At 40.8% G+C, this 24372-nt stretch overlaps 1 protein-coding gene across 1 annotated transcript in view; it reads right to left on the bottom strand.

The window, feature by feature from the left end:
* The window catches only part of NELL2 (neural EGFL like 2), a 136448-nt gene that overhangs the window by 27500 nt on the left and 84576 nt on the right, over nt 1–24372 (bottom strand). Inside the window, exons 14-15 of the mRNA XM_026050258.1 lie at nt 13551–13673; nt 10938–11033 (exon numbers count right to left, since the gene is read on the bottom strand). Of these exons, the coding sequence (XP_025906043.1) occupies nt 10938–11033; nt 13551–13673 (219 nt within the window). The remainder of the gene's footprint in view (nt 1–10937; nt 11034–13550; nt 13674–24372) is intronic.

Below are 24372 nucleotides of genomic sequence, written 5' to 3'. Positions count from 1 at the left end.
AGAGGAGAGGAGAGGAGAGGAGAGGAGAGGAGAGGAGAGGAGAGGAGAGGAGAGGAGAGGAGAGGAGTTGTACTGATGAAAGCTGCACCTCCTGCCCTTGCTCTCATGCCCACTTTGGTCGGCAGCACAAACATATTGTACCAGCCACAAGGATACTCACTGATACTAATTTGCCCCTTTTTCTGTGTGTGTAGAGAGAACAATTACTATTTTCTGTACAATAAAAGTCTCCTGCACAATTCTACTGGATTCTGAGGATATTTAATTTCACGTATATTTGAAACAGAGATTGAATATAGCACCAGCTGTAGCTGTAAGTAACTAACCTGTTATTATTGTATCTATTCAGAGAAAGTATTTGAAGAGAGGGAGGTACAAGACTCTGGTTTTTCTGTGAAATTCAATACATTGAATTTCACATTTTCACCTATATAGAGCATATCCATATCATACGTACCATGTTTATAATGCACCTACTGGCTGCATATATCTATATTTCTGCAGCCTTAATTAGCCTTGTTAAAATAGAATATTATTTGTAGGGAAGTCTCATTCCCCTGGTGTTAGTTTTCCCTGCTACAATTGAATTGGTAGTCATGCTAAGACTCTTAGACTATGACCAGCAAGTGCCAAAGGGTTGTAAACGATTTTATGAATGAAAGCCTTTGAATATGTCCTTTTTTTTTTTTCCCCCTTGAGAAAAAACTAGTTTGGAGATTCTCAGAGGACAGTCCCAGCAGAAACTCTATCTAAAAGTCTCTTGTTCACTCTCTGAAAAGGCTCTTCTAAAGCCATATGAGCTGAGGGAAGAAACTAGCTAGTTTATCCCCTTTATACGAATCAATGGAGAAATCTCAGACAAGTCACAGGGGACACAGGCAGGGTAGGTCTTGGACAACCTCCTTTTGTAACCTACTTCCTGCCAGCCTTCTAGCCAGACTCTACAGAGGGTTTCTGGTTTACCAGCTTCCCAACTGATAAGAAACACCATGGGATGTTCCTCCTGCAAAATGTAATCACTCAAATGTAATTAGCAGCTTTCATCTTGTGTCGGGATGACTTCTTCAGCCTTTCCTTCAAACATTTATGTTTGGAGTGTGTGAGGGCCATGCCCTTTGCCACCCGCAGCCCTTGGAGGCTGTACCAGGCATCCCACACCCATGTCCTGCACGCTGCCTCTGAAAGACTCCAGCACCACAGGAGATGTCAAAAGAAAAGCACAGCCAGGAAAGAGTTAAAGCTCTGGATTCTACTTAGCTTCTCCTATATTCGCAAGAGCAACTGGTGCCCAATTAAAAAACCAGAGATTGCAGCATTGGCCTCTTTTAGTGCGCAGTGCTCCTTCGGTTGTGATATACTAAATGCTTTGCAGTGACTTTAGAGTCAGGCAAATTCAAGATATTTTTCATGAGCATTTTTTAATTAGCTTAGAAAAAGGTACCACACTTGAGATCCTTCTGTGGTAAACCCTCCTTTGAAAAACAACTCTAGCATATCTTTTATTAAACCCTGGTACATTCCTTACTTTGTAAGAGAAACTTGCTTTATTTTTATACACGTTGGACTAGGCAGCTATGCACTTAGAACACTAATTAGCTGGGGGAAAGAAAATGATTTATGAATAAAGTTAAGAACATATTGTTTTAGTTCTTTAGTTTTTTTAGAAAAAAAAAGGGGGGGGGGGGGGGGGGAAGGAACCAGAAGTTTGTTTGTACCCTCTGCTCCATTATCAACCCAACAAGAATTTTTGGAGACTCTCTAAGAATTTCAGATATTACATAGTATAAAGTAGGCCCAACTGGCTGGAAAAGTCAGTCAAGCCAGGATTACCTGCACATACATGCCAAAACAGTCCTAGTATATTAATCATCACTTAGGAATATATATAATTAGGTGGCATATAATTCTAACATGTACATCAGAAAGGTAGACTAATCTAACACCACAATATGTGACAAGTAAGCAGCACGGAGGTTTGAATTCATGGAATGATGATCCTCAAACTATTTATCTGTATGTGAGATAAGCTAAAAGAAGAAAAACCTGAATGGAAGTTCTCTCCAACTACTGCAAAAGACTTGTGGACATGACCAACACATGGGATTAGATGAACAGATGATTCATGGGAGCACAGGATTTAAATCACTGGTCCTGGACAATACTTACAGTTCCTCAGGACATGAACCTCAATAAGGGCTTTCACCCATTTCAGCTATGGCAATAGAGAAATTACATTAAGTCAACTGTGCAAATTAACACGGTGATTTTAGCCCACACCCTGCGAGTGCTTGTTCAGATCACAGAGATCCCTGCTTATTTTGAAAGCATTTATACCTTTTGCAACTCCAAGATAGGCAGAAATGTTTTGACTGGTATCCTTGCTAAAGCAATGATGGCTCAAAGAGCACTGCTCCTGCCTCTGAAACACAAAATCACCAACTTTGAGAAGGCCAAGGCTCTAATCCAGTCCTAATTTTAAGACCAATCTGTACAGTTGGGTAGTGATGCCACATAACAAAGCTGAAGCATATTCTTCAGACACAAGTTAAAAAAACACATATTTTAGCATCCTCAGCAAAATTATCTATTTTTAGCAGCTGGGTCCTGTCTCTTTCTGATGAAATGGAAATTACAGAAAATACTAATTAAATGCAGGTGCATGCAGTAACTCGGAAGTGTTTCTATAACAGAAACTCAACTCCTGAGAACAGAAAGTATGGTCAGATATTTACCTTTACAAGTGTTAGCTACACCACCTCCAAGAGGAAACTGGAAACTCTGTGTCTTTGATTGGCACCTACACTTGAACTGTGGCAGAAGAGGCCAAATCTCCTGACCTGCTATGCAACATACCCAAATCTCCACAGGGCAGGGAGCCAGGACACATACAAAGGAAACGAGGAGCTCTGTGGGAATCATTTCTGGATGATAAATGAGTGCAGCTCCCCAGGTCAGGACTGGGCATGTAGCTAGGTCCTGTAACAACCTGGCCGTGTCAGCTCCAGTGTCTCTCTTCATTTCCACAGCGGGAGAGCTGGATTGCACAGCGACCCGATGGCAAAACTTCAGGACACCTGCGGTGCCCATCAAGGATGCAGCCCAGCTGGGGAGCCAGGTCTCTGCTGCCCACAAACAATTTGGGCAGGGCTGATTACAGCACAAGTTTGGGGGGTTGTTCTAGGTTTATGGGGGGGGGGGGTTGTTTGTTTCTTTGTGGGAGGAGGGAAGGGGGGGTTGTTTCTGCTTCCTCTGCAGACAAAAGTTTCAAGTAGCCTATGAACCCTGGTAGTGACTTGTAGTAAGGTGAGATGCCAGCCTTGAATAACTCTGAAAGTCTGACTTTCAGAATGTGATGAACCCCAATTCACTCACTGCACATTAGGATCTATTAAACAGTACACTGCAGGTGAGGCTCAAATACGATTTGCTTTTTAGAATTTTATCCAGAATCTCTAAACAAATATAACATTTTCTTACCCCTGTAAATTCAAGTCAGGCCTTCAAAATACCACTAGCGCGCTATTGGCTGAAAATATTCTCTAAATTCCGTGCCTCAAACTTGGGAGCCTCCCCAAAACTGGGAATCTGACTTCTCAGGACACCAGGACCAAACCTCCACTTCTCTCTTCAGATCTGGCACTGCAAAAAGCGAACGCCACTAGCCCACATGTAAGCACCATCAACGGAGCAAAAATCCCAGAGGAAGCAAGTGAGGCAAGATGTGAAAACCAGTGAGCTGCAGCAGACACTCAACTAGGCAGTGGGACAAAGCACTGGCCCACTTCTTCCTACAGCTATTGCTTCTCAACAGCCTACACCTTAGTATTCACTCCACAGCCTTCCTCCTGCTCCCTTCTTTTTTCTTCTTCTTCATCAAAAAGCCCCCAAACCCATGAGGATTTCATGAATTATGAATCCCTATATGCCTTCTGCTCAAGCAGCTTGTGTGTTACTCTTCCTTCTCCCAGCTGGTAGCCTACACGGTCCCATTACATTATCAGCTCTTTAAGGGCACTCCTATTACTATATTAGTGCAGGGTCTTGCATATTGCATGCATGAAACTGAGCCTCTTTATATTACTGTAAAGATCCCAGTTCCACTATTAAATAGCTGTTTAAATTTTCATTTTAAAAAACAGAGCTGAGCAAATAGTAGATTTTAGAGCTTTTGGGAAGGTTCCTACCATGACACTTTCCCAACTTCCAGACAGCTTTCATTACATTGGGGGCCAGGAATTTTTCAGAGTTCTGCTTTTAAGAGTTCAATTTAAGACTAATTCCAGAACTTTTACAATGGGTTCAGTGGCTGCAAATGCCACTTGTCTCACAGTTTTAGCTTTCAGAGCCTACCTGGCCACACGCTGACTGTGGTTATTTTAGCTGAACACCAGCAATCAAGGGCTTAAACTTGTGATGTTAAAAATACTAAAATGCTTAATCAGGTTTTAGCATTATCAGCAAAGTTAACAAGCTGTCTGCTTACATTGACAACAACTTCTGTTCTGATACCAATAAAACTATTTTCCCAACACTTGGGGTATCAGAATTAAAAGATTTTCACAAGCTTCATTTGGAACAGCAATAACCAAAACCTGCTATTATCTTGGTCATTGCACATGAAGGAATTAATTTGAATTTGCTGAAAAGAGCAACGGTCACGTGTGTTAAACAGTTACTGATAAAGAAAGTAGCACAAATCATTAGATTAGATTTGCTAGCATACAGCTAGCCAAATCACTCATTTGAGGTGCATTTTAATATTTTGAACTACAAATGTTAAACAAAGTTACCCAAAAATTGTTTACAAAAAATATATTTTTTTCATTTTCTATGTAGTATTCCCCAAACTGACTTATTTTTGTTTGAGCTTTCCATAAACGAAAAAGTGAAAACCACGGAGAAGAACCAAATACTGTATTTTCCTTAAATTTGTCTATTTCTGGTAAAAGAGTGATCTCAAATTCAGATGCCCATTTCATTATTCAGACTGCTACTAGTAACTTATGGCTGAATGAATGTAAAGTCCATAAGTTAAGCTTGTTCTGAATGTTGGTTTTTTTTTCCTTCAAATATAATAGTTTTGGGTGCCAATTTATTTTCAGTAGTTTGCCACTGATTGTTACGTAGTAGGTGGACAAGATTCCTATGATATCCAAGGGAAGTTCACTATCTGGAAGTGCAAATCTCCACCTATAATCCAAAAAAAGGCTGTATAATTCCATCCAACTTGTTACAAAAGTTGTATCAAAACTCTAGTAGTCAAACATTGCTATTTAATTTTACATCATAATTAAAAATGGTTCAGGGGAATATTCAAAGCATGAAATGAGTGTGGGAACTCAAAGAGAAGTTGGCAAAAAGAAAAAATCAGTAGTCTTGTATATGTGCTAGCATATACATATATAGTAGGAGAAAAATCCACCACTAAAGTTCTGTCATCCAATTAAAGGGAAGTTACAGCCATATCAAGCAGCTCTAACAAAGTCATTTTATGATGGATTCTTATATAAAACACTTTCCAAATATGACTTAAAGCAGCTAAAATATCTACTGAAAAAAAAAAACCCACAGTTTTACATTTTTAAAAAAAGGTAGCAATAAGTCGAGTATTTTGAAAATGTATTTCAGGCACAAACATTTTCAGACGCCCTTGGTCACCTCAGCTCTCTGTAGAGAGGACAACTGTGCTCTACTGGGCTCTTACTGTGTCTTCTAAATCTTGAAAATTTTTTTACACATATCTCCTCCTCTTTCCTAAGTCAACAACTGCATATCCAGCATTAACATTACTTCAGTCTACTTCCTTTGGGAAGAGTAACAGGAATTCTCCCATGAATTTTTCTGTTCTGCTACCAATAACAACAAAAAGTGCCAGCGGTTGAAATACCTGCACGTGATTCTTGCCTCTGCTCCCTTATGCCGTTGGCCCATTTCAACAAGGCAAGGGCCACCATTAATCTAAACTGTTTCTAATAGATAAATAATTGCAAAGCTTTGCAACAGCTGCAGTAACTGCAAGGCATTCACAGAGCTCACCTCTTCTCACAAAAAATAATAGCTGACTAACACACAGTCTTAGCTGATTCTAATCCTTATGTTACTGGGAAAGCAGGGGTTCCTTCCGACACTCACAAGTATCCACTGGGAAGCAAAACACTTTATGAAATGCAATGCCTGTTACACAAGGCTTCTTTTCTTTTTAAAAACTGATGGTTTTTAGGAATGTGACATCCCCTTCTCGTCGCGGCTGACATGTCATTAGGGTGAAGAGTTGCAGCTCTGCCCGCAAACACAAACAAGCTTCCAATGCTAATGTGCCAGGAAGCTGCTTTGAGTCATGGGGGGATGTTCATGCCCTGGAATCGTGTTCAGTCTGAGGGTAATTTTTCTGGAAGATTTCAGACCTCCTCAGCAGAGACAGGCTGCCTCTTCCCGCTCAGCTGTTGCCCATCCATCACTGACTCCTCCTCTCCCTGCTCCGCTGCAAGGCTCAGAGGGGTTGCTGGGCTCATCACCTCCGGCCCAATCTAATTTCCAGGCTGTATCTTTTAGCTTCTAAGCCAACAGCTGTAGACACTTCATCAACGATTTACCTGAACTGGTGCCAGAAGGACTGGTCTATTATCACCAGCCATTCCCATATGCACTTTTCACTGATGAATGGTGCATCTTCCCAACCCACACTGTGCTAAGGAAACAGGCCAGGCCTTGTTGGCCTCAGCCTCACCAAGAGTTTCAGGGGTGCTCTGAACACCAGCAGCCCCAGTTTTTCCAGTTCTGGTTTCTTCTCGATCTAAGTCAATGCCCTGGTTTGACAAAGGAACCTGGGCACCTGCCCCACAAGCAGGGCCTAAGCAGGGATCAGCATCGACCCTCCAAAGCCTGAGGAAGAGTTTAGAGGCACTGGTCAAGTGGTCAAGCAGCAAGGACAGGGTGAGGCAACCAAAGCCTATCTGCTGCTGAGCCTGGTGGGGGATGTGAAAGGCAACAAGAAGGGCTTCCACAGATCTTTCAGCAGCCAAATAAAAAATAAATAAAATAAAATAAAATAAAATAAAATAAAATAAAATAAAATAAAATAAAATAAAAATGTGAAGAAGGTGGGCTTAGTTCAGTATTTAAAAAGACAGAGACCAGGTGACAAAGGACTTGGCAAAGGCCAAGATGCTCAGTGTCTTCTTTGCCTCAGACTTTACTGGTAACACCAGCCTTCAGCAATCCCAAGGCCCTGAGGTGAGTGGGAAAGGCAGATGCATGGAAAAATACCCTGAATAGAGCAGGTTATGGAACACTGAAACAAACTGGAAAGACACGTGTCCATGGGGCCTGATGGGATGTGCTAAGGGATTAGTCTTGCAATGTCAGCTTCCAGTTCTTGACAGGGAGAGATTTCTGAGGACTGGATGAAAACAAATGTCACAAATATCTGCAAGAAGGAGACTGTGGAACTGCAGGCTGGTCAATCTCACTTCAGTTCAGTTCCTGGGAATGTGATGGAGCAAATTTTCCTGGATATCATTTCCAAATATGTCAAGGACAAGAAGGTGATTGAGAGTAGACAGCAAGGATTTATGAAGGGGAAATCATGCTTGACAAAGATGAGAAGACTGGCTCAGTGATGAGGGGAGAGAAGTGGACGTTGCTCACCTTGACTTCAGTAAGGCCTTCAACATTGCCATCACATCTTCATAGACTAGAGTGGGCTAGGTAACACACTAGGTAACACATCTCAGAAACTAGCTGAACTGTCAGGGTGAGAGCTGCAATCAGCAGCACAAAGTCCAGGTGGAGACCAGTTCCCAGTGCTGTTCCCAGCAGTTGATACTGGGGCCAATACTGTTTATCATCTTCATTAATGATATGGAGAGAGGCTGAGTGAGCTGGGCCTGTTTTCTCTGGAGAATAGAAGGCTCAGAGGGGATCTGATTACTATGTATAAGTTCAGGAAGGGACAATGCAGGGAGGAAGGGGACAAGCTGTTTTCACTGGTGGCCAGCGACAGGACGAGGGGTAATGGCCACAAGCTGGAGCACAGGAAGTTCCATCTCCAGGTGAGGAAGAACTTCTTTACTGTTAGGGTGACAGAGCAGTGGAACAGGCTGCCCAGGGGGGTTGTGGAGTCTCCTTCTCTGGAGGTCTTCAAAACCCGCCTGGATGCCACCCTGTGCCACATGCTGTAGGTGTGCCTGCTTGAGCAGGAAGGTTGGACTAGATGATCTCTAGAGGTCCCTTCCAACCTTAAATATTCTGTGATTCTGTGATTCTGTGATTCTGTGAGAGTGCTCCCTTGGCAGGTTTGCTGATGCTCCAATATTGGGAGGAACAACTGACAGACCAGAGGGCTACACTGCCATTCAGAAGGACCTCAGCAGGTTGGAGAGATCAGGAAGTTCAGCAAAAGAAAATGCAGAGTCCTGCACTTGGGAAGGAAAAGCCCATGGGCCTGCACAGGCTGGGGCTGGCTGGCTGCAAAGCAGCTTTGCAGAAAAGCCCCTGCTGGTCCTGGCAGGTATCAAGTTGAAGGCGGCCAGCAATGTGCCCTTCTGTCAAACAACCTCCTAGCCTGTGCTAAGATGACCATTGCCAGTAGGCTGACGGAGGTCATCCTTCCCCACTGCTGAGCACTGGCGAGACCACGTTTTGCTCCAGTCTTGGGCTATCCCATAAGGAGAGACATGGAACAAGTTCAGCAAAAAGCCATGAAGATAATTTAGGAACCAGAGCACCTGAAAGAGGAGAGTCTGGGAGGGTTGGGATGTTTTGCCTGAAGAAGCAAAAGCTCAGGAGGGATCCTACCGATGTACATGGTTGTGGGGGAAGGTGAAGGAGATCGATCTAGACTCTTCTCTGGTGCCCAGTGACAGGACAGGAGTCGATGGGAACAAATCAAAAAACAGGAAATTCCATTCAAATGTTAAGAAAATAATTTTTTTCTCGTAAGTTATAAATGTCAAGAATCCTCAATAACCAGTTCATATACATAGTGTGGCATAAACAGAGCTAAGTAACGTAATTTAAAAATAGATTTGACATCTTTAAATCAATCCTTTTCCCTCCTTGTATGTGTTAACAACTAAAGATGTCTGCCTAGAAAGCGTAAAATTGTCTTTGGAGATAAAGTAACTGCTCAAAAGGGAACCTTCCACCATGAATTATTTGCAATATGAATGGCTTGATCAGTTGCTCCTAATGACAACTGGACACTGTCATAGTCACTTGGAGTGAACTCTCCAAAGCTCAGATTTTCCTTAGTGGATGTATATGATGTGTATATAAATGAATGACAGATGAGCCTCTTCTAGCAAAACGGACCTACAAAACTGGTTTGGTGCTGTCACACTGGCTCCAAATCACAATGGTTACACTAGCTCTGAGTCAAAACTGTGATGCTAATTGGATGGTAAATATTGAAATCATTTATTCAGAAAACATTGTGTGAAGCTTCCAAAGAGATTCAGGGCCAGTGAACTCTGCTGTACCCTCCTATATATTTCAGGAAGGGTAGAAGAGAAAGGCAGTTAGACCATTAACAACTGCACAAGAAAGTCATTTTGGCCTGAATCTACTCAGCCTGACTTTAGGCCTGCATCTGAATTAAATTTAGGAGAGATGAATCTTAGCCTAGAAACTGTGTGCTCAGTTTGCTTGGTTGATAGCAGCAGAATAGCTGCAAGAAGCATTTAAGACAAACCACTAAAATAAGGCAGCTATTTTTATACTTCAGCATTACCTCACCCAAAAAAATGTCTTCAACTAAAACCGTAACACTATTGTGAAGTGACCTGATATTCTGCACCACATCATTTCCAGTCTGTGAAATAGCGAGAAATACTTGAAAACTTGCCTTCTTGACAGCTTTCTAGAAATAGATTAACAATCAGGATGCTGCTTTTCACATCACATCCCCTTTACACATTGAAGTAACATCCATTCAAATACAGAAGAATGAAAACAATCATATTTTTCACCTCTCAAACGGACCAGAGAATACAGAAATCAGATCAGGTTGTGTTTTTCATTAAATTGGACATGTTTACAAGTAAGATGAAAGCAATACTTGCTGAAATGACCTCCTTTCTTCTGTTTGTAAGATTTATTGAAGGTAATATAGAATGGCAACAATAGTCAATCATAGGTAGCAGACTGCCCTTTTATTAGGCATAGTGAAGCCAATTAATCTAAGAGAGCTTTTTCCCTTTGCCTCCTGAAGGCATGTACTGTTAGAATGCATTTGAAAATTTTACAGTAATAAATAAAGGTGGTGAAACTACTCATTTGAACTTTGAGAAATTATTTACAAGCACTTGAGATGCTAAATATTAACATTCTATGCTAACAGGCTGCTGGGCAGAGTGCCTGCTCCTGTAATTTGCATAGAACCAAGATTTAAAATAAAACTTTAAAACTAGGCTCTGTGGTACTGCCATTTTCAGGATTAACAAGAAGAGAAATGAATTCCTGTAAGAGAAAGGAAGAATAATAAGAACACTAAAATCTGTCTGTAAGTAAAGACTGCTGAGTTAATCAAAGATGTCTTTAAATAGGAATGCAAGAGAAGATCAGCTAGTGAACTAGTCACAAGTTTAGAGCACAGAAATAATCTGGGTTTTTTTGGATTTATTTCTAGGCTTCATATTATCTGCTGTTTGTAGGAGACACCAAAGGCTATTTGAGATGAAAAGCAAGTATATAATAATCTTCTTAATTATAGAATATCAGAACTCAAAGTGTTGTAATCCAAGTTCTAATTTCTGTGGTCACTGATGCTAATTAGAACTACTGTAATACATGCTCTTGGGAGGCATATAAGAAAAGTGAGCAACATAGTGGCAGCTCCTTTTGTTTTCAGGGACACAGTTAAAACATTCCTTTATTCTTGGATTACCTCAAGCATCCCTCCAGGATTATGTTCATCATAAATGCCATTATAATCTTACCAGTTTCACAGCTGGGCCCAGTGAAGCCTTGGGGACAGGCACATACATTGGAAGCAATACAGGCTCCTCCATTCCTACACCCATCTTTGCAAAATGCTGAAATAAAAAAAGCACAATATATGATTAAGAAGGAATTAACAAAATTACAGTCAACAACTTTGCAGGCGTCCGCAGGCCTCTAGCAGAGTGACACAAAACATAGTCCTGTAGTGCTGAGCACAGAGGCTGCTTTCACCTAAGGATAGAGGTCACCAGGAGATGGTTTATAGCCCCCCTGCCTCATTGGCCAGATGGTCTGACAAGATGAAGAGGGAGATTAGAGTAAATCATCTGAAGAAAACAGCCCGCATATGTGCTTCTTCCCATGCACTGGGAAGCGGAGAAAGGGAACATCTTCCATAGCAACAGACCCTGCTTAGGGCACGGCTGTTCTTCACTGCTTCCCAAATAAAAGCCTGAACTTAACAGGCACAATTAAGCAGTAAATTATCTGGCCTACCTGATTCCTAAATTCAGCAATTAGATCAAAACAATAAAAAGAGTAATTTTGCTTCAAGGGGTTTTAACCCCTTTGACCATTTAGTTTGAAGTCCATCCTTGGATTTGTTCTTTGTCTTGCATCGAAATCTAAGAAACTGTGCTCACATATTTAAGTGGAACATTATCTAGACACAGCTGTCAATAGGTGTGTGCCTGCAAAAATTCCTTCTGCTGACACATGATTGCAACTAGTTAGGATATAAAACATGGCAGCTTGTACATGGCAGAGTGTATCTGTACTTTGGAGTGAGCCATGCTGTGTTCACAAGAAATTAAAGAGGAAGTCTGAAGGCAAAACTAAGTGGATGCAGCTCATCACCAACATGAAGAGTGAAATTCTGCCCAAGAGCACTGGGGTTAACCCTGCATTTGTAAAGAGCCACAAGAGGGGACGGTTGGCAGCATCACTGATGGGGTCCAAAGGTGGATCTAAGAGAGAACATGAGTGTTATGAAGCTGGCCTTTCCAACTCGGTCTTGAGGCACCATGCTTGTGAAGTAGGACTCACAGCATTGAGTGGAACACCTAAGTTCCTGGTACAAATGGACCTTCCTGGACCTGCTTCCTGGAATCGATCAGTTTGCAGGGGCACAGAGAGCTGCTGAACCTATAGTGGTCAAGAGATGCATCCAGTTCTCTGAAAGCCTCTAGCATCCAAGCTTGGGCTGCAGAGAAGCACCTTTCTCAGAACAGGATACACAGTCTCAAAGCCTTCTCCTCATACTCTCTTTTCAATATCAAGAAGGGAAGGAGGGACACTTCGCTTACAGAGGGGTCAAAGACCCTGTGAAACATTAGATCTGCATCAGGTCTTACACGGAATTGAAAGAGCTCAATGCTGCTCCATGGCAAGGCCCCCTTCCTCGAACCAAAGTCTCAACTACCTGCATGTGAAGCAGCACATCCTCAACAGGAGGCCTGGGGACTATTCCCAAGCACGGCACAGGGCTCAGCCGCACAGACTTGTTGCTCTTCTGAGCACAGTGGCTCTGGATTTTAACCTCCCCAGGCTGAGGTGTTTTTTTCTCACATCCCAAAAGAGGTAACAGCATAAATAGGGGGATTGGCTGACAGCTCTCTTCCTCTAGCCACGTGTTTGACTGCAAGTAGGCATGCTACTGTGTTTTACAAGCAGTTCTTACATATTAGGATGTATAGAAAAAAAATAAGTATACTAGGACTAAGGTGAAGGAGTGGCTAGTACCAATATTTTAATTAGGTTTATCGATTAAAGAAATGCTGGGTTGTTCAGCCTTGATAACTGTTGCTGTGTATAATCAAGGGATGTGCAGCCTTGATAACACACAGCAGCAGAATGTATCTATGAATACAGTCCCCTTAGATTCTGGCATCCAAGAGATGGGGGGATTGAGATTCAGTTTCAGAGAATGCTGCATTTGCTATTGCTGCAGCTAGATCACTTCTTATTTCTGAGCCACTTCACTCACAGCTGTGCTACCTACCTGTACTGTCAGATATTCTCAAATCCTGTGCTCGGAGTCTGAAGACTTCTGACAGTTTGGGACCAATTACCAAGTATTACTTCCTCCGATGCAAAATACAGCAGGACTTAGAAAAGCAGCATTGTACCTCCAGAAAAACATCTGAGACTATTAACATATTTTTAATCTTCACCAGTGAATGGAAATATTAGAAAATACCCAGCAGCTCCTGCTTTTCTGCTTTTCTCATTTACTATGGAGAGACACAGCATATCAAACAATCTCCCAGCAAAACAGCAAGTGACTGGCAGTGGCAAATGCAGATTTGACAATATTTGCACAACTGTAATTTTGTTGGTAACACTGGGTTTTTTGAATGGGGTAGCAGTTACGGAAACTTAACTTGGGAGAGAAATGAAAAGTAGTTACTCCAAATTTTAGAACACACCCAGCATCTCCAACATGCAACATCCCCAAATTACTATGAAGTGTGAACTGCCAAGTTCCTATGTCCACTCATGAAGAGGCACGGAACCAAAATGTCTAGTATTTTGTCTCAAGGTCTGTGAAGAGACTGGCATTAACTCAGCCAGCTCAAAGGCTGCTGAGCGCAGGGGCTTCCACATCCTACCTTTACACACGGTGCCATTTCCCGTGTAGCCCGGCTTGCAGACGCAGTTGTGCCCACCCACGGTGTTGAAACAGAGAGCGTTTTCATCGCAGTTGTGCTGGTTTGTGATACATTCATCATGCTCTGAAAGATAAAACAATAACAGTCTGTTCTCAAATACTGAATATACAACAAAATAAGAGCTTTATGTAGGTTTTGACATTAAAAAAGAGACAAGAACAGCAGCAGATACTGAAACAGGGCTAGGTGAGAACATAACTCTGGAGTGAACAAGGCTATACATTCCTAGCACATATTTGTGTAAGTCTGTTGCAGCATAACTCCTCTTCATTAACGGGCAGCTACCACTATTATATGTTCTATATTTGCTGCCGTGCACTTGTAATCATTTGTCCCCACAATGGCTAGCATACTACAAATCCATATGTCAGATCTAATATACAATTTATTCCTGCATCTTAATCTTAACCAGGATTCACATGGTTTCTTTCAAAAAGCTGACTCATGGTGTCAGTCACACAACCTGAACTGCAAAAAACACCATTAGCAGAAGGCAGGACCCACGTGGGCAAATGTAGCCCACGCTTTCCTTCACTTCATGGGGTGCACAGGTCCCATCTTTATCCAAGTGAGTAAGTAAACTGAAAACAAACGTCCACCTTCTGTTTGGGGCTATGGGATGTTCATCGCGGGGTGTCCTGGCACCAGAGCTCAACGGATCTGACTCTTCAGTTTGGTGACTAAACTTTGACACCCTGGGGAACAACGCTTTTTGGATTAAACGAACAAGAAAGAAAGTATGATTTTGTGTTAACCTGAAGTGCACTGCTTAAGTGGAAATTAAAAATATATGTATTTTGTAAGTACTTAGGTTACTCAATATTTTAATGTTTCAGCTTGCAATTAAAAACTTAAAGCAAAATATAATTCCAAAATAAGATGACATAATTCCAAAATAAGATGGTCTAAGTTATTGTTTCAAAATGTCACATAAATTGATCCATCGCCTTTGAAATGAAATATCAATGCAACAGAATTAAATGTTTCAACCTTCTGGAAATCTAACCATAAATAATTTCAGGCTCTTTGGAATCTTTCATTTTAGGAAAATGGAACATTTTGGTGAAAATAAAAATTACTCAGTTTCAATCATCAGATATGGACTAAAGTGCAAGTGAGGTTTGCGCAGCCATCAGTCTGCCCAGGGTCTAACAAATGTTCCTAGTTTGGCTTATGCTTATTCCGTCCATCTCTCTGGCCCAAGTCTGAAACCTGGTTCCGGGTGTTCTCTCTTCCCTGGCTCGGGCCAGGTCACACACTGCTCTGAAACTTCCAGCTTCCAAATAAGGGCTGAATCCTAAACACACCTCACGGGGGGCGGGGGGTGGGTGAAAATCATTTTGTTGACGTTTGCAAATCACTAAGTAAACATTCAGCTTGCTATTTCAATACTAGCAATAAATTATAGGAGTATATAACTGTGAAAATGGACCAACATGGCTAATCCAACAATAGCTGTAAATCGACCTCTGACAATGTCAAGTACCTTTTTCTAAAAAGGACAAAAAATCACCAAAATAGAGCTAACTAATTTTAAATACTGCACAAAGAGGGGTTGTTTTGTTTTGTTTTGTTTAACATTTACCTGATACCACTCTTATCAATTTAAGTGTCTCTTATATCACCGTAACGTGGTCAGCAGCCCTCACCCCTCCTGAGCAAGGCTCTTACTGAATGCAGCAGTCGGGCTGCAGGCCTCAGTCCTGAAGCATGAGATTTAATTACTTCACTCTCAGCATGGTAACTAAAATTGTCAATGCTCACCAAATGATTTGGCCTAATTAGACTCCAGTTAAAATACTTGACTCTGATCCCCTGCCCCAGTGTAATCTGTTATGCTGGCTGAAACAGTATTTTTGTCAGAGCAGTTCATAAAACAAGAAAAAAAGTCACAAGTGCTTAAATTAGCTACAAGTGTCATCTACCTTGTAATAACACTCTGGATTTCTCGTCTGTGTTACTATTGAGCTATTTTAATAACACATGCTACTTAAACAAAACATACTAATTATTTTCTCCTTCTTAGAAGTTCCATACACCACCCAATGGGAAACGAACCATGCCAGGGGGAGAAGCAGCAGCTCTGCGTCCAGCAGCGTACGTGGCAAAGCTGCTGCCTAGGTGGAAGGGCAGACCCAGCAGCACAGCACACTGGTGGATTTGATTCAAAACAAACACCCTCGCACACACAGCATCTCTTTATAGGGGAGAAGGGCGAAGAAGAGCAGAGCAGCTCTCCTGTTCTCCTAACTCCTACCCAAAGGAAGAGCTGTACTGACAGGGACGGCTCCAAGCAGGAGCCCTTTGGCCAGACTCACTCCCGTTTTTCCAACCCAACAAGGTATTAAGCACACGCATTTCTATTTGAGTGCTATAGACAACTTGAGCCTTTCAGCAGCTGAGTGACAGAGCTAGGATTCAAAGGCAAAACGTCATGTTCCCGAATCCGGCAGTAAGAAACTTCAGCCTCTCATCCCCTTCAGGGCTTTCTGAGGATGACTGCTAACACTGCAGCAACGGGGTCCTGCACCTAATCAAAACTGGAGTATTATCAAAATACCCGTCGCTTCTACAACTGTGACTACCTGCTCAAACTTCAGGTCTATTTTTCTTTTAAATCAAGCATTAGTGACTTATGAAAAATTCATGGTTCTGATAAGCGATTCTGGGATTGAAGTTTGCATGTCATTATATTGGAGGAGAATGTCTTAGAATAAAAGGAAAAAACGTAATTCAGTTAAAGAAACAGGAACTTTAAAATGATAAGAATCAGCATGGATATTTTACATCCTATCTGGATTTGTTGTCTTATATCATGTGAATGAACAACATAATTAAAAACATATAAATGCATCACTTCTGCACATTCCCTGTCTCAGGACCAGCTAGCAGAGCCAACAAGACATACATGGCCCTCTGTGCAGTTTGGAGAGATCTTCAAAACTGCTTTTCCATAACTCTGTTTGTTATCAGGTACGTGTGGCCGGTTTTATTAAATATAGAAGTATGTAATTGTAATTAAAAGGGTGCCTCTGTTGATAGCAGTTCATCGACTCATGTCTATTACTTTGTTTTTTCTTTCTAACACAGCTTTTGAAATGAAGGGGATAATATAGAAATTCACCTCAGCAGTCTTCAACAGGAGATCAGGAACTACATAAGCAGGTATGATAATGCAATACAAAGAAGTGAAAAAGTAATTTATAAAAGAATAATTTAAAAAGAACCATGAATATGATATCCTTTTGTCCAAAAATAGTATGGAAGCATTATTTTCATTGTTTAGAAATGTAAATACTGCTCAGACACTGCTCTGATGCTCCAAGAAGCTGAGGCTATTTTTTTCAGGCACCTTTGGAAATAATGTGACACAGACATAGCAAAAGCTTTATGCTCATTTGACTGCACATCATAGCCAAGACAGGGTAGATCAGGTACAAAAGTATTGAACAGTCAAAGAAATAAAAAATTACTTTCACAGAGAGATTTTAATGATTTACAAATCTGAATTTGCATAAACTGATATGCCCAAAAGACCAAATGTACTGTTTCATGATTACTTCTAAAGCAATATTATCTAACACATCTAAAATCCATTTTGCACTGGCCAGGACTCCAAGCTCAATAATATTAAAATTCATAAAATCTCTGGCCTGAGAGTTGACTGAAGACTTAAATACAGTATTCAAATTGGCTAAACTCTTGAATAAGGTCTGTCTAAATGCAAAAAAAAAAAAAAAAAAAAAAAAAAAAAGTTATTACTCCTCTGTAAATGCATACAAATGTTTCACTAAATAGCTTTCAAGACACCGATGACTTGCAGAAATGCAGAAAGCCCATGACTACATAATCAGTTCACTTGTCTTTGTGTGTGCAGCAAACAGAGCAGACACACACGTGTACATATAAATATAATTCTATATTTTTAAAAATACTCACACGTGTGCTTTAGTTTGATCATTTTGAAATACATTTCCGGAGTATTTCACATGGTTTGTCTGAGAAAAATGTTATTAGTTTATACCAAAAAAGAGACAGGGACTTTCTTGAAGGTGTGGAACATAGATTAAGTATATGGTAACTCGAGACAATCCAGGCTAGCAAGAAGATATGCCTGGTAAAGCAGAGCCTCCTAAGGAAAGACCCTGCTGGTATAAAGAGATGCAGAGCCACTAACTCGTACCCTCTGGGATGACCGTGCCCCTCAGCTGGGCATCTCTCTTAACACTTTCATTAGATGTCTGGAGACGCCTTCAGTCTTCAGTCTCTTTAGTTCTGTCTCTAAGTTAAAGTAACACGCTGTCTATGAGACACATCACCTTTCCTCTCCTTTTATTTCAGCCTCCCTGTCCTTCCTGATGTGTATTTCATGATTAAAAGTAAACAGAAAACCTGTATAGCGTTTGCTATGGATTATTCTGCTTGTATATTGTAAGCTTCTACCAACTCCTGTTTATCTCATGCATTCAAATTGTGTAAGCATCTAAGAAAAAAGAAAAGAAAGAAGCCAACAAACAAAATCCAATACCCAAAAGCAAGCAGGATTATGCCTGAGTTGCATACTCAGCTACTAACGGGTAAAGAGCATTATCCTGACAGGTTTTCCAAGCCACTCATTAACAACATGGGAGATTAAGAGCTATATCCACCCCTAAAACGCAGAAGTGCATAAAAGAACACAAATATATAAATGAAATATGTTTCTCCAATTGTATTCTTGTAATGCCATGCAAAAAACATTCATTTCTGAGTGAGGAATTTGTGAATCAGAATTACATTAAATACATACATAATATAAATGTGTATAGAAAACAGAATGTTTTAGATATTTTCTCCTTCAGATGTCTCTGAATTGCTGAACTTCAATTACTTTTGTCTCCTCTTTCCTTCTGATTGATTTGGTATAATCAACAGCAATGTGGTGACCTGCTGTCAATCTGACAGTGACAACAGGTAAGAGCTACACCTAAATATCCTCTCACAGTTTATCTTAATTGCAAGATTTTTTTCTTCATATTGTTCGTGCACAAGATAAAAATTTATATTAATTATATGGATAGTTTAGAAGAATTATTCAATTAAGATCATTTGGGAAGTGACAGATGGTTAATTTCTTTAAAGACTTCACATTAACTAGTTTAAACTCTAATTAGGGTTATCTAAGGCCTCAGTAAATGCACACTGCTTTCAAAGAGAATAAATTTATTGATGAAATGGTTTGTTTTTCCACATACTTTCTACAAGAATGCTTACAAATATCATTTTTCTGCACATATCTGCAATTTAGATGCAAAATTGAATCCACACTTTAACTACTCAGAGTAACCACACGGTTTGTCCTTCATTAGTTAATGATTCATGAGTTCAATATCAGTGACCATCGGCCATTGTCCTCAGTTCAAGGCTAAGAATCTGAAAGGCAAGGTCTCTTCACTGCTAATCTTGCTTCTTGATTGATTTTCACTTTCATCCACTCCCATATGTCCCTTATCCATACTATTCTTTTACTACTTTTTCACTGCAGTCATAAAAAACTCTTTTTTTGAACTTGCGTGCAGAATTTTTCCTACTTTATTCTCTTAATTCTGAGGATAATAAAAATAGCTCTGGCATGTGTAGGTTCTTTTCTCAAAGGCTGTTTAGAGACCATCCTGCTTTCTGAAACGCTGTTTCTGACTGTAATTACTTAGTCCATTGTGGTTCTTCAGGGAGAACAGCTGCCATCATCTCATCCAGATGTCTACTTCTCTCTTTTATTTATTAGCTTATATATTCTAGTTTTGGTGTTAACATAACCAAAGAAAAAAACCAGGAAGACTGTAACTAAACCTTAGCAGAAAAAAATCCAGTTGGGGCCAAAGCCTCCCAATATCCCTTTTCATTATCTATTATGACGGGTTGCATTGCTCCAGGGTAGTGTTATATTTATATTACTAAGAAGATATACAGGGGAACCTATGTTATTGGCAACTCTTAAGGATAAAAGCAGTTTAACAAATGCTTATTGAGAGCAATAGCAAGAACATGTGCCCGCTCTCTTTGAGTCTCTCTGCAGTCAAGACTGCCCTGGGCAAAGCTCAGATGTGGTGGTGACTCCAAGGACAGACAAGAATGGGCTGGAATTCAGGATCTGTGCATATGTAGCTTTAACTATTTCAGTTTAAAAGGGGGTTAAGCAAGGCATGTCACAAGAATTAAATGGGATCTCTGAGCCACTGATTTACGTCAAAGCAGGACTACAACGAAGTCCTCAAATGAACAACGATGTGACCCATGGGGTTTGTTCCAGCACAGAGGCTCTGTGGCTGACACCTATGGAAGGGCAAATCAGAAGCACTCACAATGAAGCTATTTTGTTGGCTTATCAAAAGGAATCTACTTTGGCATGTCTGCATAGCATTTACCCATGGTCTTTAGTAACTGCTCAAAACAACTGAGTAAGGAGAAACCAGCTGGACAGACAGCCACCAGGAGAGCTCCTTGTTTTGGAGGCTTCTCTCACCATGAGGGGGTATCAGGGCTTCCCCACGCAGCTGAGCTTGAGTCTTGCACGCTCCTATGCCTGTGTTCTCAGTGGTGCCGTTGCTACTTCCATCTTCCATAATATCTTTGTGGGTCTTAACTGACTTAATTTTGTTTCATAAACAGAAATCCTGACACTTTGAAGGCGGTGATGAATTTAATCCCTAAAACATCTGCCACTTCTAACCACATTCTTTTCTCACTAAGAGAACCAACTGGTAACTTGTGCCTCGTTCTTCACTAACATGAGAATGTAAGAAAGATACTGACACTGAGAGAATCCCCCCAAAAATGCTGCATGTCAATATCCAAATAAATGTACTTAAAATAAGGAATAAGGATACTCTAATCCCAGTAAATCAGATTTTAAAAAATCTAAAATGTTCACTTTTTTTTTTTAAGAATTATTTAACAATAGACTTTTATCTAGAAAGGAGAAGTTCCATTTTACACATGGAAGCCTGCAAGAGACATGCACATTTTTTTATACCATTAATTTACACCATTAAACACAATTAGACTTTAAGCCTGTTTTTTTCTTAGGGAACATTATGCAAGTAAAATTTCATATAAAATCTCTCTTATCTTTTTGGTTATTCCAAAACTGAAATTCTGAATTTTCATCCTAAACTGAAGAAATATGTAATTTATATCTGTCTGTGATTATGGATGTAAGTCCTTCTGAATTGTCCACTAGAAATTCTGAATTATAAAACTCTAAGCATGGCCCTTATGGCTCTAAGCAGACTCTCAGATCCTGTAGTATCTCTTCAACAAGAAATCAGTGTTACGATTTCTGAGAACTTGAGGAAGACAAACATTATTCTCCACTGCAGCTGTAGTGGACAAGATGTTGGCTAAAATATGTATTTCAAGTCAGGTTTATCACTGCTCCCTTCCACCAACCTCCACTGCTCTTGAGGAATTCACTTAAACCTACTTAAATCCACTTAAGCTTCCTCATCTTCAAAATTTGTATTTTAACTGTGATTTCTCATTTCATAGGAGCAATATCAAAAAATAATAACATTCATCTCAGGGAGGGCTCTACTTTAATATTAATTTACTATTACTTCATATGATAACCTATGAATTTTTATACTTTTCAACCACTTGAGCAGATGAAAACTACTGAAGAATATGTAACATAACAGCTAGAATAAAATAAACTTTCATTTCCTTCATGTCTGCCAATTTCTATATATCTTCCTGAAGGGAAAAGTTCAAGAGAAGCATTTTCTAAGGCACTTAGCAAAGGTTTAATTGTTTCCCCTAAGGGAAAGACCGTAACTCCCACTGACTTCAATGGCAGGACTGCAATGCAAATTTAAAGTGATTTTGAAAATCCCACCTTAAGAGATTTCAGCCTAGACATTAGGTCTGTGACCTTGTCACCCACTTCTTTCTTGCCTTAATGCAAACTGATCTCTTAATATCTTGTCTCTTTTATCACTGACATTTTTTTAAACAGTGTTTCTATCCTTTAAAAAGGCATTTTATCATTATTTTTTAGCTTGTGTTTCTTGATATATTCTTTTTACTTATTTTTTTCTTCTTTTTTTTTTCCTAGGCAGATGCATTATTTGTTCCTAGATAAACCCTCTTCAATTCCAACCTGCATTGTAAACCTCCCAGGTACTTATGATAAACTGATGCTTTCCCAAGCATCTATTACACTGTCAGAAGTGACAATGAGAGTGAATTCTGCATCTACAGTAGTGACTCCTACTTTATCACTAGTAGAAAAATAGCCAGGCTAGAACTGTAAATATCCTACTCCAATTTCCTCAGCCACCTGAAAAGTGCTTATTTTAGTGCTTCTCCTAATGCCGGCTCTTTTAAGTTGCTGTTTCTCTACTGAAAGACTCCATGGTATAGAAGTCTGCTATCCACAAGAGATACGTGTATTGGATGCTTGGCCTCCATCTTGCACAACTTATAGATCATCTACGTGACTGGAGGGCTCCTCAAAAGCTCCTCTAGCAACACTTTTTTTGGATGCTCACACAGTGGGACAAGAGAAATCAAGTGCTGTCCAAAGTTAGTTTGTAGCACTATAAAAGTACTCCAAGGTCTCTGGAAACACTTGGTGCTGCTTTTCTATTCTTTCGGGATATTGCCAGTTCATTATTACCTTGGGCTGCCAGGGATTTGCCATACAGGATGACTGCCATGATGGGGGATAGCGCTTGACTGGAGGAGAGGTGAACAAAATGGGACACTGCCATGGTGGATGTTGCTCTGATCCTGCTCCTGCTGTCCTCAGGATTCCGGTGCCACCTATCTAACCCTAAGTATTAAGGGAAAAACATCTGTTCTTTTATGCAGCAGAGCAAGTTCTTGATAGAGGAGATGGTTCCCCTTAGTGTGCCACAGGAGTGTGGACGCCTCACAGGCTACCTAGAAGGGCAGTTCTGGTTTTGAGAAGGCAACTGCAGGCCTTGAGCTCCTGCAGTGTCGCTCCTTCATTTAGGAAAGGGGTCTCTACTTGGAAATGAGGACAGAGGCGTCACCAGCGATGGGTCAGTTCAGCAGAGTGACACGATGCCCTCAGTTCTGCCCTGTCCCCTTGAGCTTATCCTGCACAGCAGACTGCAGAGGCCGACCAGGACAGCACGGCGTGGGCCCAGCACGGCTGCTGCACAACCTCCGCACCCAAGCTGATATTCCTGGGAATGAGGGTGCCTGGGAAGGCTGGAACACCAGCACCAGGGCACGCAGCGGCCTGGGAGCCCATGAGGAGGGTCCTGGCTTTGGCCCCGCAGACACACAGCCCTCAGTGCCCTGGTCCCCCACGAGGAGGGCCCTGGCTTTGGCCCCGCAGACACGGCCCTCGGTACCCGCACCCTGGTCCCCCACGAGGAGGGCCCTGTTTTCGGCCCCGCAGACGGGGCCCTCGGCACAGATGCTGGCCCCGGTGCTCGGCAGGGCCTGGCTGCGCAGACAGCACCTATTCCCATAGGGTACCAAACCACGGCCCAGCGCAGGGAGACACGCGCTCACCCTCCTTCCCTCTAACTTCTTTCACTGGTGGATTTCGTAGCTCACGCTGTATTTTGTTGCCAAACATGCTTACAAATAATGATCATTGCACTTACACATATATATATGTGTATTTGTATTTTACATTGATAAAAAAAGTTTGCATAAGCATGGGCTAACAAATTTTGCATATTCGAAAAATTCTAACACCAAATCCACTGCCCACGAATTCACGAGCACCAGGAATTACCCAAATAAAGAGAAATGAGACTGAAATAAAGTACTCGGTAGTGTTTGACGCACAAATGATGAATTTAGAATTACACCGGAGTTAAGAAGCAAAGTCAACCTTGATCATAAGGTAATACTATTGCCATCCCAGGATGAATCTGGCTTTGCATTCCTACATGCTTTACATGTCTGTGATTTGGAAAGGAAGTATTCAGATGCTGTAAAGAGCTCTGGGGCCCACTAACTTTAGGGTGGGTGCTATCAGAATGATTACAGTATATTCATCAAGTAATGGAAGATCTGTTGAGGCAGCAATTGGCCACACGCTCTTTTCACTTCCAAACATTAAAATGATACAGTGAGAAGTTGCATTGAATTCCACCTCCGTGTCCACCTTCTGAAAAGCTCAAAGTAATGAATTCTGTTTACCAAACATGTATATATTCCACATTTAATGAAGCACAAGAAAACAATTAAAAGGGACTGTTTTTCATGGAGCTATCTTTCCAGAAATCAAGAATTTATCATTCATGCCCACTTTGAACCTTGTGAAATCTCTATCTTCTATTTTTTTTAATGCAGCATCACCAAAAGATGCTACAGTTTTCCAACCCCCTGAACATCAAAGTTAACACTGTGTGACAGCTGCTATGTTCCAAACTCGTCACATTTAGTGGTCTGTAACAGGGTAAATGGCACAATTACCTGCGGTAATTACTGTTGCTAACAATATATTTTCCCTGGTGATTGGTTTATATGATTCAGAGCTGCTCATCTTTGTCAGTCCAATCCAAATCTCCATTTGCACACAACTTTGACATCAGTTTAGTAAGTATTTAAGAATTAGTTCCAAGACAGATATTCTGGATGGTGAGGACAGTAAAAAATCATCTTCTATAGCGTGGCTAAACAGTCCACCACAGCCCACCCCTTTAATGCTTTGCGTTGGAAAATAAGCATTTATAATGAAAATCCATTTTCAAATTAAACTAAATGGTCATTTGTTTTATTAATATATTGGAAGACA

Source organism: Nothoprocta perdicaria, unplaced genomic scaffold, assembly GCF_003342845.1.
Source record: "Nothoprocta perdicaria isolate Ctin4 unplaced genomic scaffold, notPer1 scaffold_67, whole genome shotgun sequence".
Lineage (NCBI taxonomy): Eukaryota > Metazoa > Chordata > Aves > Tinamiformes > Tinamidae > Nothoprocta > Nothoprocta perdicaria.
The sequence above is the reverse complement of the archived record's forward strand: the minus strand, read 5'-3'. Positions and strand labels throughout refer to the sequence as shown.